The sequence below is a fragment of the Silurus meridionalis genome, chromosome 24 (genome assembly GCF_014805685.1).
Source record: "Silurus meridionalis isolate SWU-2019-XX chromosome 24, ASM1480568v1, whole genome shotgun sequence".
Classification (NCBI taxonomy): domain Eukaryota; kingdom Metazoa; phylum Chordata; class Actinopteri; order Siluriformes; family Siluridae; genus Silurus; species Silurus meridionalis.
In genome coordinates this window covers 12,925,188-12,941,056 of record NC_060907.1, presented here as the reverse complement: position 1 = coordinate 12,941,056, position 15,869 = coordinate 12,925,188, and the positions used below count along the sequence as shown (strand labels likewise).

Here is a 15,869-nt window from a genome sequence, read left to right as displayed (position 1 = left end):
TGAGAGCTACTTCTTGGGTACCGATTAATGTAAAGGGCTGGTAAATGGCGCTATGGTGAGGTATTTTTAGAAGGCCCACCATGTTGGTGACCCCTGGTCTATGATGTATTTTAAGTCAATTCAATTCAATTGTCATTCCAACCTCATACAGTACAGTAGACAGTGTAACGTAACAACGTTCCCCCAGGACACCATAAGACATAAATGAACAAAAAGTACACAAAACACAGAACTACACAAAACTACCTGGGGCATAACATAAAGTTTACATGAGCGACATCAAGTGCAAAAACAACATGAGACAGAAGACCCACAGACACTGCAGTACCGACCAGTACAGTGCAGATTTGTGCACAAATTGTCCATATATTAATCAAAATTGGACATGTAAACAGTGAAATGTTTTAGCAGCACTTTGTGCAAAACAGAAGTTGTGTGCCAATCAGCTTTAGTGGATAGAGGGAGCTTTTCTTTAAATAAACAGAGATAACTAGATTAATATCATTGTTTTTTTAATCAAAACAAAGGAGTCAAACATTCCAGGACAAGCTGTTACAGGAATATAATAGCTTTGAGGTGTTAACACTACCATCACACTATCTTGTCAAGTCGAGTCAAGTTTATTTCTAAAGCGCTTTTCAAAACAAACCTTGTCTCAAAGCAGCTTTTACAGAATTTAACAGTTATACGATGTGTATGTATCCCTGATGAGCAGCCTGGGTGATTGTGGCAAGGAAAAACTCCCTTAGATGTTATAAGGAAGAAAGCTTGAGAGGAACTCAAAAGTGGAACCCATCTTCATTGGAGTGATATTAAGAGTGTGATTATGGTCTTTAAAACAATAAAATATATATACAATATTTTGTAGTGGATTGTTTTTCTATAAGAGCACACCCAAAATGTTTTTTGTTCATCCACACAAAATACAGATAGAAAACTAAGAGATGCTTCCAGACATCTGCAGTACTGTACATGATTAAAAATCTAAATTAATATATTATGTATGAAAGTGATAAGCACATTATCTAAGTTGTAGATGGTAAGAGACCAAACAGGATTCAATATTATTGGAAATTCAGCCAGAAGCACTGTTTAACCAGAATAACCAACAGGGGGCGCCATTTAGACACCTTGTCGGCCTCAGACACAAAATTAATTCGAAAGAAATGTACTAGTCATTCGTTAGTTAAACAAGAAGCGTTTTCTCAAGATGCAAACTTCAGACTTCATTAAAGTAACTTCAGTCATTTCCAAAGAGGTAATATTACACATAAATTTCTCTGTGTATGCTTAGTCTTCACCCATCACATGTACTGTTCAATTATTTGGATAATATAGCTAGTTAGCACGTAGTTAAATCGAGATATTAAAAAAATAAATTGAGGTTTAAACGATTTTCAGTTAATTTACCACAGAAAAATATAACACAAAGGATAAACAGTATATTGATTTTGATATTTATCTAATTTCTTAGTTCAGATTTAGGTTAGTTAACCCATTTCATTACTGGGATGAAGTGTAGACTAGCTTGGAATCTTAATAGAAATGATTTGCCGGTACAAAATGATTTATTAGATACAAATTAAGTGTATTTAGCCTAATATGACATTTTACCTGGATTTTAACGAGATTTTAAGAGTTAATATCCATCACGTAACTCGTTATTGCAATCGATACAGTAACCACAAGATGGCGGCATTGTGCCACTGTCATTTTAAGTCTTCACTGTCAATTTAAGTAAAAATTTACTTTTTATTATGTAGACGTTCAAATGTGCTGATTACATTTAAGTAAATGTATTTAGGATTTATATTTGCAATGATATGTAAACAAACGGATAAAACAAATGCACAGTTAATATAACAGGTATGCAGATGCACTATTCATGCATTCGTATAGTATATATGTTTAGGTATTGCAGTGTACTGTGTTTAGAGGAAAAGAAATGTGGATAAAAATGTAAAGATTGGCACAAAATAAGGGAGAAACAAAGTATTCAAGGGGGGAAAAAAAAACAACATGCTTTAGTCTGGTCAGGGTCAAAGTGGATCCAGAGCAAGTATCATACATTTATTGGTGTTTTATATATATATATATATATATATATATATATATATATATATATATATATATATATATATATATCATGCCTTATAGGATTCAGGAGGGGATTGCTTTGTCACAATCCAAAAGAGAGACCTGGAAAGGCTGTGCACTGAGGTCATGCAACTACGGGAATTTCTGCCTAAAGTCATTAACCGTGACTTTCTGGATGCCCTGCACAAATCCCGCTCTTTGGACACCCGTAAGATGACTTAATAATGAGGATAATTATGTTTAGTGTTGTTCCATTGTAAAAAATATATATAACTGGAGTAAACACTGGAGTAAACACTGGAGTAAACACTGGAGTAAATCCAAGTAGAAAAAAAAATGCCAACCACTTTAAGTGTCACTTTGATGCCCAGCTGTAAAACAGGAAAGTGGCTATTTTTTGCACATGATATATGACCATATATATATATATATATATATATATATATATATATATATATATATATATATATATATATATATTTGTACTATGTATTCATTTGTTTGCTCTTCTTGGTTGCTGGGCAGCACTGTGTAATGTTGTCTCACAAATTAGGGTCTTTAATTCTCCCCAATTTGGTTCACATGTCGCATTAAAGCCCAGCAGGAGCGATTTCTTCCAAGAAGACCCTATCCACTTAACGGTTTATTGCACGTGAAAATGATGTAAATGACCTTTAATGTCACCAGATCCCAACCCAAGTGAACAATTTGGCAAGAAGTTTTACATCGAATTCTTCCTGATCTTCACGTGCTGCTTGTTTGACAGTTAAAGAACAGAGCCAGCAGGAGCAGCAGCAGCTGAAGCAGGAGTGTTTACACCTCCACTCCCGCCTCGATGCAGCACAATCCGAGTGCCATAGAGAGAAAGAGGTGAGTGTAGAGATTCATTTGCCTTGTTTTGGTACTTGATTATATTGTATTTATTTATTTTTTCGGTACATCAACATAGAGTTTGCATAAGAAATTATAGCTTAGAATATGTGTTTCTTCTCAGGAGAAACTGGTTCTAAGACAGCGGTTATGGGAAAGCCGTGAGCAGCTGCAGCAACAGGCGGATTTCTGTACAGGTTTGGGTGCCGCTACCTGCACTGTGCTCTGGAGCGCTTCCCGTAGAGAAGAAGCTGTAAGAGACATCCTGGCTGATGTAAATCTCTTTATTTAATTTAATCAAAATGCTCCATATCTCTGTATGTTGTTGAAGGAATGTGCACTGCATTAAAGCAGTGTTTTTTCACCTCACAGTTTCCAAAATACTAAATATATTAATACATTAGTACAAATTTACATTACACTTCATCAGGTATTTCCATTTCTGTCAACAATTCACAGATATGATTTACCCATGAACATGTCTTATGATTTGGTAATATACTGCTGCCAGGAATCCACCAGCCACACCTTCACCTATCACTCCAAGCAGCTCTCCTACAACTGGCACTCATCAGCCCCCACGCTATATAATCTCCGTTCCCCCACCAGCTCATTGTCCATTCTACAGTTAGGCTGATGAACATTGTTGGACTACCCAAGCTACAGACGTTACGTTCCTGGTTTGGTTTATCTTTGTTTGCGGGACTCTGTTTAGTTCTCAGAACTATCTAGTCATAGCTTTCACCAGGTCTAGTAAAACCTGGAGTTTCGTTCTGGTTTTCCGTTTTCTGCCTTTGCCCTTTTGTTCTTCATTAAAAACCTTCATGAATTGCACTTCGGTTTCCGGCACGTTCTTCCGCCTGACAACTGCATGCAATCCAAAGCTGATTTATCAATTAAAACCAATATTAGTCTGTTATTTCTAGTCATAAAACAACAATTCATGCTGGTATGAGGGTCTATTATCTAGAAAAATATACTGTAGGACATGCTATACACTATCAATGCATGTGAAGTATATTGATAATAACAATTGTAATTAGCTTCTAACTTTAGTTTACATGAAAATAATCTCTAAATAAGAATGCTGTTAGGGTTGTTTACATATCGCTTAATAAAGCAGTGTGAGAACTTCAGTAGTAGCTGGCAGTTAGCAGGTAGCGGTGCCGTCTCACAGATCCAGGATCCTTGGTTTAATCCATATTTAGCTCAGTGGAGTTTCTTATGTTTTACTAGAGCTTGTAGAGGTTTTCTTCATTATGTCTGGTTCCTTTCCACCTTCCAAAATATGCTTGTATGTAGATTGGCTACGATAAAATTGTTACTAGATGTGAGTCAATGTGTGAAGATGTCCTACCCAGAGTGTTTTCCCATTTCTGTACAGTTTTACTCGGATAGATAGATGAATATTGATTCAAATAAATGTCAGACTCAGTAGAAATAATATATTTTAATATGTTTTTAATAATATTTTTCTTTTCATTTTCATTTTTCAGGTTAGCATATGGATGCTACAAAGTATAAACAAGAAAAAAAAGCTTCTCATATTTGTGTATGTTATTTACGCATTTCTGTAAAGGGAAAGCTGGAACCATTTCTGAGTGTAGCAGGTCAAACCCTGGAGAGTTTTGTGAAATCTCTGGACGAGGAGGAAAAACCGCAGCAGAACTACAATACCAGTGAACACCAGTTTGTTCTGGCACTGGCTGGTGTCATCACCAGTAAGAGTTCTTTATTTACTTTTACTTTCATTTGCAGCATATAAAGCAGGATACATGTTTTATTTTTTTTATTACATTATTTTTTGCAGATTTGGCAGCTGTGACTTGTGGGAGGGACTTCATTTCCAGCTCTGCACATGTCTTGTTGGACACTCTGATGCAGCTGCTCGGGTTGATGAAGTCTGGGGTCTTTCCAAAGCTTAAAGTGTGAGTTAACACACAAATAAGGTCGTATGTGCTCAAATGTGAAAGACCTGGTCCTTCTTCTATTTAAAACAGTCCGGTTTCAGTAAGCTCATGCCGAGTCATCGATTCCTCTTTTTTGGTTGAAAAGGGTGTAACCTGATGTGGTCTTCTGCCCATCTGCCTCAGGGTTCAACATGATGTACATTCTGAGGTGCTTTTTTTTTGCTTAGTTATAAAGAGTGGTTATTAGAGTCATTTGACCTTGAACCAGCTGATTGGCAGATGTGTAGGTGTTTCTTATAAAATGACTTGTGAGTTCACACAAGTCACTTTATTAACATTCACTTACATTTAACAATGCCTTCATGGACTAAATGTGAATGTGCTCAGCAATTTCAGGCATAACATTATGACATTATAACATTATAACCATTGAACCACCATCATGGCACCTGTTAGTGAGTGGAATATATTAGCAAGTGAACATTTTGTTCTCAAAGTTGACGTGTTAGAAGCGGAAAAAATAGCCGAGTGTAAGGATTTGAGCGAGTGTGACAAATTGTGATGTCTAGACGACTGGGTCAGAGCATCTCCAAAACTCCAGTTCTGCTCTTGTGGAATATTCCTGGTCTGCAGTGCTCAGTATCTATCAAAAGTGGTCCAAGGAAGGAACAGTGGTGAACCGGGTCATGGCCAGGAAAGGCACATTGATACACGTGGAGAGTGAAGATGTGGTCCGAATCCAACAGACGAGCTCCTGTAGCTTAAATTGCTGAAGAAGTAAATGCTGGTTCTGATAGAAAGGTGTCAGAATACACAGTGTATCGCAGTTTGTTGCGTAGCCACAGACCAGTCAATATTAGGAAGGTGGTTATAATGTTATGCCTGATCGATATATACTAATGATATCAAGTGGGGTTGCATTCTATTTCAAAATGACCCTTTGTGTGTGTGTGTGTGTGTGTGTGTGTGTGTGTGTGTGTGTACACATGCAGGCTGATGCTGATGGCTTTATACAACGTCAGCTTAAACGTAAATGGACTGACTTACATCAGCGAGAGTCCTGCACTCCTGCCACTTATATGCACCCTGCTTAAAGGTGTGTATATGGATTTGCATCCGTGACTGTGTGTGAGTGTGACTTGAGTGAGTGCAGCCGAGAATGCCTCCGGAGGCTTTAGACCTTATCTGATCTCGGGTTTGACGTCATGCCAAGTAGAATGTTGCGGGGAGGATTAAAAACAGCTCCCACACTTCTCTCCTTTTGTTTCTCTCTCCCTCTATCTTTCTCTCTCTCATGATAACATGTCTAGCCCAATTTTATCACCATATATAGTCATCCCAAACACAACACACGCAAATCATCTATAATAATATATGTTTATTATTATATAATGTATTCCCATGTCAGTGCCACCTCTAGGTAATCATTTCCTTTTTTTTATAAACCATACCCTGTCCGAAATTACAACTTGCTTAGTGTTGCCAATCTTTAAAACTAATTACCCTCAACAAACTGGTAGTCAACATCATTTACCTAGCATAGACATTACTGACAGTTCACTAGAGAAATTTAACTATATGCATTTTATTTACGCCAATGTGGTGATCTCTGGTTTGTGCATTCTGGCTTGAATTAAAAAAGAGCAGATAGAAAAACATGTATGATGTATAAGGAATCATTTGATACCCTATGTTGCATTGAGAGGCAGTTTTTAATTTAGCCTAAATTAGAAGTTCTTAAGAATAATACAATCACAGATTGTGGTGTTAACATTGTTCCTGGTCTCTGCTGACCAACCAATTTATTGCAAGATTTTCATGGTAATATGACTGTGCTCACCACAATCTTCATCTGAATCTTTTTAGAAAAGCATCTAATGGGCATTATTATAAAAGAATTAAGGAACATTTGTATCTTTTATTACTTTTGTCTATGTTTTTAGCCTTTTTGTGATTGTTTATATGACTCATGCTTGATCTTTTGAAAGAAACTATGTGTTGTTTTTGTTTCTTTTTTTTTATCATCATCATCAGATCGGGACTGTGAGGTATGTCTGCAGGCCTTGCGGCTGCTCCAGTCTCTTTTTGTGGAGGGTGACGTATTGGTCCAAATCAACCCAGACCTCCAGCGTTCCCTTCCAGTGGAGCAAATCCGTCAATTGTCCTCAAGCCGCCATTCAGCCCTTAGACAGACAGCACAGGAAATGTTGGAGGACATCAACACCCTCACCAAAACTCGTCACGCAAACCCAGAGAACGAACAGTGATGATGCAGACACCTACCGACTCTACTAGTCTCAGTCCAAACACTCTGACGTGTAATCAGTTAAATAGGATTAGAGGTCAGAGGGTCTGTTGAAATATGGCTCGTCTGACTTCCTGGGTAGTCTAGGAAGAAATGATAATGGTGAAAATAGCTGATGTTTCTCTCTGTTAAGATTTCTACTACATGTAAGACTGTAATTCTCTCTGTTGTTATTAAGACAAAAATGGTTGTGTTCCAATTTTGCTGTTCCATGTGTTCCTTTAATGCCTTAAATAATATTAAACTACATTTAATATTGATAGACTGTAGTCCACCATCATTGCAAGCACACTCTTAGCATTCCAAAAGCTTCTTACTGTGCTTAACCACATCCTGTTACTTTAGGTTAAAAATCTGAGGATTCATACATGAACATTTTCTTCATGACTGTGGAAAAACCTAGGAGCCTTTAACACAAGAGACAGATGGTTGTGGTCCTGCAATCATAAATTAGGTTAAATAAAAAGAAAATTGAAACAATTTGCCAGGAAGAGGGTATATTAGTGCAAAAAAAGGAGGGTGGAAATATTGAGAATTTAGAATTGCATAGATTATAACAAGCTGTTCAGGTTTTCTCAAAAAAGTAGCTTTTCCTGAAAGCATCTCATAAAATGTACCGGGATTAATATTCATTATGTTTTTTGTCTGCTTAAAATGTGGTGCTTTGAGTTCAATTCTCTCATACTGACCACTGGATGTTCAACATGGCACTATGGCAAAGCCTATTTGAGGATTAGAGAATTAGAATTGTTGCTCTCTACAAAGATGCATCGGCTATAAGAAGATCTGTAACACCCTGAAACTGAGTTACAGTACAGTGGCCAGGGTCATACAGAGTTTTATCAAGACGGGTTCCACTCGGAAAAGGCCTCGAAAGGGTCAAACAAAGAAGTCGTGTCCTCGTGCTGTGTGTCAGGTGCAGAAGCTGATTCAAAAAACAGGCACGAGTGCTGCAGGATTGCAAAAGGTCCGCTTGTCAGTGCTCAGACCGTAGGCCGCACACGGCAACAAGTTGGTTTCCATGGCTTTCGTCCAAAAAGGAAGCCTCTTCTGAAGCTGGCTCACAAGAAAGCCTGCAAACAGTTTGCTGACGACCACCTGTCCAACAGCATGATTTACTGGAACCTTGTCCTGGTCTGATGAGACTAAGATAAACTCATTTGGCTCAGATGGTGTCCAGCATGTGTGGCGATGTCCTGTTGAGGTGAACCAAGAAAAGTCTGTCTTGCCTACAGTCAAGCGTGGTGGTGGTAGCATCATGGTCTGGGGCTGCATGAGTGCTGCTGGTACTGGGGAGCTGCTGGTTTCATTAAGGGAAACATTTATTCCAATATGTAATGTGACATTCTGAAGCAGAACATGATTCCCTTCTTTTAGAAACTGGGTCGAACAGCAGTTTTCAACATGAAAAAGACCCCAAACACACCACCAAGATGACAACCGACTTGCTGAGGAAGCTGAAGCTGAAAACGATTGAATCGGAAGGTGGAGACGCACCATGTGTCTAACATCCAGCAGCTCCATAATGTCATTATGAAGGATTGGAAGTGGGGGTTTAACAGCAACAACCTGTGCAGCTCTGGTGAATTCAATGCCCAGGAGGATTAGGGCAGTGCTGGATAACGGTGGTGCTCACACAAAATACTGACACTCTGGACTTTGGTATAAAAACTTTCATACCTTTCAGGTGATTTTGGATACTGTGATTAGTAATTTATGATAAAGTTTTTGTTTCATTTAATGTAACAAATTACATTTTAGAAATTTTAGTGGCAGACTGCTGAAAGAGTTTAGATAAATGTAATATTTTGCCAATTCTAAGATATCAAGATGCCTATAGAGACCTATTGACATTCCAGTGTGCAACACAAGATCGATTGCTTACATATTTTTATGTTACTCTATTATCACAATTTTTATTTTATAGTATTTAGGGCTTTACAAATAGTTTGGGACGTGCTTTGCGTTGCTTGGCAACATGGGATCCTTTGACGCCAGAGTGACGTTAATAATGTGTGTGTGTGTGTGTGTGTGTGTGTGTGTGTGTGTGTGTGTGTGTGTGTGTGTGTGTGTGTGTGTGTGAGCCGGGACCTCTTATAAGTGAATCAGGACTGAACCGAGTCTACAGAGAGGATTCAAGAGTGCAGCAGAACAGAAACAGAAGGATGAGTGATAAAATAAAATAAAGTACAATAAAATAAACAAAATATAATGATGTGAATGAGTCAGAAACCAAAGGACTGATTGCAGCAGTTCTGCCTCAGGACAAAGCAGATGTGCAAGTTACAGAGGAGAGATTTAATGGTGTATTGTCTACAAGGTAAGATTTTATTCACATAAAAATATATATATATTTTTTATCATTATTATTCATATCTAATTATTATTATTATTATTATTACTATTATTATTATTACTATTATTATTATTATTACTATTATTATTATTATTATTTGATGGCTACATACAACATTCATTTCATGATGCACTAATTATTAATGCATGTTTTAAGTCATCATTATGAAAAGATTATTATACATATTAATGTATAATTGTGAATCTTATTATACACTCTAAAACAAACAAATGTAGTTATGCTGGTTTAGCATGGAATAAAACATTCATTAACAATTTAAGATTAAAGGAGAAAATAACTAAGTTTAAGCCATAATACAAAATAACCTTTCCTTTATATTTTTTGTCAAATATTTTTATTGGATGTGTCAGTTTTGTTCATCTTAGTCTTGCATACTGTTCTGCGCTGCATTGTGTTATTCCATTCCAGTGTGTACTAGAGGAATGAAAATAAATATTCACTGGATTTGACATTCAGTGGGCAGTTAAAAATGATAGGCAATCTACTAAAAAGTAGTGTAGATGTATGAGTGTATGAACATGGCTCCTAACATTGTTTTGCAAAACAGTTTTTGGCTCATTTTTCCCAATATTTCCCAATATTTCTTTTACATATCACACATTTTATTGTATTATGTTAGCTGTTGTTCTGTTTTGTTATTTTTTGTCTTTGGATTTTTAATGTGTGTAGGACAAAAAATATAATAAATATGCAAGATATAAATTCTGCACAAATTTGTTAGAGAAATAATGTGCAGATCTTTAATTGGTTATGTAAAAGTGTTGTAATAGACATTGGTCTATGTTATTGTACTATCTATACTATTTAAATTATTTACCTAAACGGAATGGTTTATTAGACATACTGTCAACCAATCATTAAGCTTACATTTACTACAGTGTATTGGTGTTCAACATGTCATATAATATTCAATATATGGACAAACGTTTTTTGGACACCCAACCATAAGATTCATATGTGCTTTTTGAACATCCCATTCCACATTTTGTCCCTATTTGCACTTATAATTAACTCCATTCTTTTGGAAAGATGTTTCACTAGATGTTATAGTGTGGTTGTGCTCATTCAGGTACAAGGGCATTAGTAAAGTCAAGTACTGATGTGGGGTGAGGAGGCCTGAGGTGCAGTCAGTGTTCCAAATCATCCCAGAGGTGTTCAATTGTATTCAGGTCAAAGCTCCACTCCAATTTATGTAAACCATTTCGCTTTGTGTACAGGGGCATGATCATGCTGGAACACCTGACATTTCCCCAAACTGTCCCCAAATGTTTGTCCATATAGTGTATGTACCATTGTACCACCACAGCAAAAAAGAAAGGAACAGTTTGGTACTATTTCACTGAGATTGTTGTTTGCTTCTAAATCAATCACCTGATGATGTCACCTGAACTCTTTTGTGGTTATCTGTGTAACAGTTAACTATCCTAACCATGGTGGTACTGTCGGAGGATGTGCCAGACACAATGAATCAGGGTGGTAAACCTTTCCAGGTTGGCTTCTATGAGATCATTCGTACGCTGGGGAAAGGAAACTTTGCTGTGGTGAAGCTGGCGAGACACAAAGTCACAAAAACACAGGTTTCACATTTTATAATCATGAAGACCTACTGTTTAATTGACATGTTATCACATTTTTGCTTTTTACATGTGATTTGTCATTAATTATTTGGTCTAATTAACTTACAGGTCGCCATTAAAATCATAGATAAAACCCGTTTGGATGCATCAGACTTGGAAAAACTCAACAGAGAAGTTAAAATCATGAAGCTTCTGAACCATCCACACATCATTAGACTCTACCAGGTCTGTGGTGTAATATTTACATATCACTTATGCAATATCATGGGGCAATAATGTATTTGAAATACATGAGCTCACACACTCCTGCAGTTGGGATTTACAAGAGAGGAAGCAAATACAACTACCTTTCAAAGCAGTCTGTACATTCACTTATACTCAACCTTTTTAATACTATTGTTTCTTATGGGAAGACAAATAGGACATGCACATAGTCTTAGCAGTTTGCTATTAAGAAATATCGCTATCACTACTGGGCGAATGTATAATAATCTCTCATTTGCAGGTTATGGAATCCAAGAATATGTTGTACATAGTAACGGAGTATGCCAATAACGGGGAATTGTTTGGTAAGTCTGATTACTAGGTCTTTTATGAAATCTGTCAGATTGCATGTAAAATGAACAATTTCTTCTTAATGCTTCAAACTGTTTACCAGCACATTTGAACCTTTTTGTCTTTGCAAAGATTATCTTGCATGCAATGGTCATTTGAGTGAGGAAGAAGCTCGCAAGAAATTCTGCCAAATCCTATCTGCTGTAGAGTATTGCCACAAATGCCGCATTGTTCATAGAGACCTGAAAGCTGAAAATTTACTGCTGGACAGCAACATGGACATTAAACTGGCAGGTAAAAGATTGATTCATTAATTAAAGTGAAGTAAAAAAAAAATTCAGGAATGTCAGGCAGAATTTAGCAGAACAACCAAATTCATACTGAAGTGCTAAAGCACACAAACTGCTTTGAGCAGCATGGTGCATCATCATGGAAATAAAAACAAGGAGCTTGTAGTAAGTTAGAATCAGCACAGCTAGAAGAGCAACCCCCCAATGTAAAATATATGAAAAGTATGATTTACATATTATCGGATGTTCTATAACAATGTGTGGGATATACATTGAAGTACTACCTCATATTGAGTGAGACTTAACAAGAGGTGTTTTGCTTCTGATCAGTTCAAATATTTGGAATTGGGAATTGATATGTGTATGGCAGAAAACACAATACATTTGCTTTTACTAAAATGTCAAATCTTTCTCACTGTGTAACTCAGACTTTGGTTTTGGAAATTTCTTTGTACCTGGGAAGCCTCTGAATACCTGGTGTGGAAGTCCTCCTTATGCAGCACCGGAGATCTTCAAGGGAAAGGAATACGAGGGGCCACAGTTAGACATCTGGGTAAATTTCTTTGATGAACTTCAGTCCTATTGTCAATAACTAGACAATTATTAAATATGTGAATTTTTTGCTTGGGACCATAAAACCTCTTTTTTTTTTTTTTTTTTTTTTGGTTTTCACCTTTTTGAAATTCTTGCATCAGATCATCCTGCACCACCAAACATAATAAACATATTATCCCCAATCCTGATCTTTGATGCAAACATTATAAAACGTATAAATCTTTTCAGAGTTTAGGTGTGGTTCTCTATGTGCTGGTATGTGGATCTCTGCCGTTTGATGCTGCCTCACTTCCTGCCCTGAAACAGCGTGTCATAGAAGGGCATTTTAGGATTCCTTATTTCATGTCACAGGGTACCTATTCTACAAACACTCAAACCATAAGAGTTGATATGTGTCATGGTGAGTTTGTCAGACTTCAGTGTTCTTTCACTTGTTTTGCTCCTATGCAGAGTGTGAGAACCTGATACGGAGGATGCTAGTGGTGGATCCAGTCAAACGTATAAGTATGGCGCAGATCAAGCAGCACTGTTGGTTGAAAGCTGTCCCAATATCAGTGTGCCAGGCTTTTTTAAACCCTCCTGAGCCTGAGAAGCACTGCAAGGCAAAAAGTTACAACAAGCAAGTGCTCAGTTTCATGCAGACGCTGGGTATTGACAAACAGCGGACCATTGAAGTAAGCTGAGGTTGGGTTTTGAAGAGTTTATATCATTATTTTGTATATGATTACAGTATGTAACATGTCAGTGTAAGAGATGTAACACAATTTGAAAGAAAGAAAGAAAGAAAGAAAGAAAGAAAGAAAGAAAGAAAGAAAGAAAGAAAGAAAGAAAGAAAGAAAGGCAATATTTGAAAATTAATATGTTTATTCAACTTTTGATTACTTAAAAATTCTACTTAATATAAATGAAATTCCACTGTGCTAATTTTCCCTATACAAACTTTATTTATTTCTCTAGTCTTTGCAGAATGACAGCTACAACCATTTCTCTGCCATTTATTGGCTCTTGCTGGAAAGACTGGTGAATGAACAAGAGCAAATCCCAAGAATTCCAGCACCTTGTTTCACCCCACCAGTTTTTGGAAATCAGTTAGATGCAAGTCCATCCAGATTACAGTTCAGAAACTCTCCCTCTTCCAGCAATTTACTAGATGATGGATTAAGCAGAGTGGTACAAATGAAAAATATGGATGATGAAGAGAATCACTTCCCTGTTGATTATACAACTGTAAATAGAAGCATGATACAGAGGCACACTGACACCCAGGTGTCATCTTTTAAAAGCTGGTATCACCCACCAGGTAAGGAATATACCATATTATACAGGAATTGTGTAGAAATATTAGAATAAAGTTCCAAAAATGAAGAGTATTAAGCTGTTTATTAACTGGGTTTTGAACAGTATTTTAAGACAATCAAATTTTAACTATTGTTTAAAATAATTCACTTTCAGTACACAACTAATTTGTATAAAACAGCTGTTTAGTTGTTATATAATAATATATATTCAATAATATTTAAGATTTGTATTTTTTATCATTTTTTTAATATATATTTTTCATTTTATTTACATTATAGCAAAGAAAAATTAAGTTCTGTACAACATTTGTTTTTTGTTGTTAGCAATTTTATTCATTACATTCCTTGGCGCATTATTTATTATAATTATTATTATTTTTTTTTACAATTGTAAAAATATTTAAGAATTCCATTTGACTTCTTCTGAAATAAACATTTCTTTCATTTTGTCAATATCTGCAGATATTGTAGTGGATCTAGTAGACAGTTCCACTGCAGACAGCTCTTCCACCTCTTCCTTCACTGCCTCCCGAATCTCTTTCACTTCCTCTGCTCTTTTAAACTCACAAGTGAACCATATTCAGGGTCAATATCCAGTTTCAATGAACTCACAACAAAACCTTCTCACTTCATCCATCGTGAAGTTCCAGACAAGTCTGCAAGTTCCTAATTTCCAGGAGGGCAGAAGAGCCTCAGACACCTCACTGCCCCAAGGTAAGTTCAGAGCAGGTTCTTGTAGAGTAGATTGTGGAGATTTAAATTAGAGATGCACTTGTGACAAAAGAATTTGACCTAGTTCTGAAATAGTCCTTAACCCTATCTTCTAAGGTTAGTTTGTTTTCTGTTAACATTAAAAATGCAATGTTCTACATTTACACTCATACAGGTCTATGGGCTTTTCATGAGCATCTGAATGTTCACAAGAATGTTAACACTACAGGCCATTTGGGTTTGAACAATGTTCCCGTTCAGCACACATGTCTCCCAATACTCAACTGTGAACATACTGATAAACCTCCAACACCATCATGGGAGCATAACCATGGCCAGACTGAGAAGCTTCTGCACTGTCAGTGGTAAGTGTCCAGACACGATTAATTTAGCCAGCTAACAATAGTGTAAAAATGTGTCTGTATAATTACTTTTACAAATTAAAAAATTTCTAAAACATAGTTGAGTTTGATCACTTCTGTTCAAAGAAAAATGTTAACATACTTTGCATACATAGCATAATTTCACACATTATGGATTTAAATTTCCAATTTTCTTGCAGGACATCTAATATTCCTTTTCATCATCTTCATCTGCCACAAAAGCCTTCTCCTCCTTCTCCTACAGCAACTATCCAGAATCACTACATCTGTCCAGCACTACACTTTGAGAGTCACTTAAATTTATCTTCTTCAGATAAATTTCACAAATTCCATGACAACATTTCATCCCTCCATCACACACACCAGAGTCTGTTCTGTCCTCTACCAGATCCACCATCTCACTCTTCATGTCTGTCAGACACAAATATGAACTTCACTTCTAGCTGTTCTTTCTCAAACATGTTGGATTCCACTACACTGCTTCTGGAGGCACAGCTGCAGATAAAACCAAGCTCATGCTGATGTTCATTATTAGTACTGGAGATCCCACTGTACCTGGACACCTCTATGATTATTTAGTAATGTAGCAACAAATACTATAGAAGCTGTTCCATTTAAAGTAGAAATGACAAATCTATTATTTTGACTTAAACAAAACAAAGTGGTTTTTAATTCATCCTCTGAATTATGTAAATGTAAAGTCTCTAAAAAAAAAACCAAAGGACTATGCATTATGTTGTATAAGGTCACATTTGTAAATAGCCATATGTTTTGAAATACCATTAAAAATGTTACTGAAGACATACACGTGTATATATATATATATATATATATATATATATATATATATATATATATATATATATATATATATATATATATACAGTGAGGAAAATAAGTATTTGAACACCCTGCTATTTTGCAAGTTCTCCCACTTAGAA

The 15,869-nt window shown here is 36.3% G+C and overlaps 2 protein-coding genes across 2 annotated transcripts; both read left to right on the top strand.

Annotated features, from left to right (window-relative positions):
• The first annotated feature begins 1,123 nt into the window (after positions 1 to 1,123).
• On the top strand, positions 1,124 to 7,442 carry LOC124378131 (heat shock transcription factor 2 binding protein). The gene is made up of 8 exons (XM_046837665.1): positions 1,124 to 1,258; positions 2,158 to 2,305; positions 2,864 to 2,967; positions 3,092 to 3,241; positions 4,547 to 4,688; positions 4,778 to 4,895; positions 5,870 to 5,973; positions 6,912 to 7,442. The coding sequence occupies exons 1-8, from the start codon at positions 1,211 to 1,213 to the stop codon at positions 7,142 to 7,144; spliced, it is 1,047 nt and encodes a 348-aa protein (XP_046693621.1). The 5' UTR covers positions 1,124 to 1,210; the 3' UTR covers positions 7,145 to 7,442.
• Positions 7,443 to 9,261: 1,819 nt separating this feature from the next.
• On the top strand, positions 9,262 to 15,733 carry LOC124377820 (serine/threonine-protein kinase SIK2-like). Its single transcript, XM_046837119.1, has 12 exons — positions 9,262 to 9,502; positions 10,975 to 11,136; positions 11,245 to 11,361; positions 11,642 to 11,705; positions 11,824 to 11,985; positions 12,410 to 12,534; positions 12,765 to 12,888; positions 12,987 to 13,210; positions 13,494 to 13,836; positions 14,297 to 14,548; positions 14,721 to 14,910; positions 15,108 to 15,733. Exons 2-12 carry the CDS (start codon positions 10,990 to 10,992, stop codon positions 15,448 to 15,450), a joined length of 2,091 nt encoding a protein of 696 aa, XP_046693075.1. The 5' UTR covers positions 9,262 to 9,502; positions 10,975 to 10,989; the 3' UTR covers positions 15,451 to 15,733.
• The last annotated feature ends 136 nt before the right edge of the window (positions 15,734 to 15,869 follow it).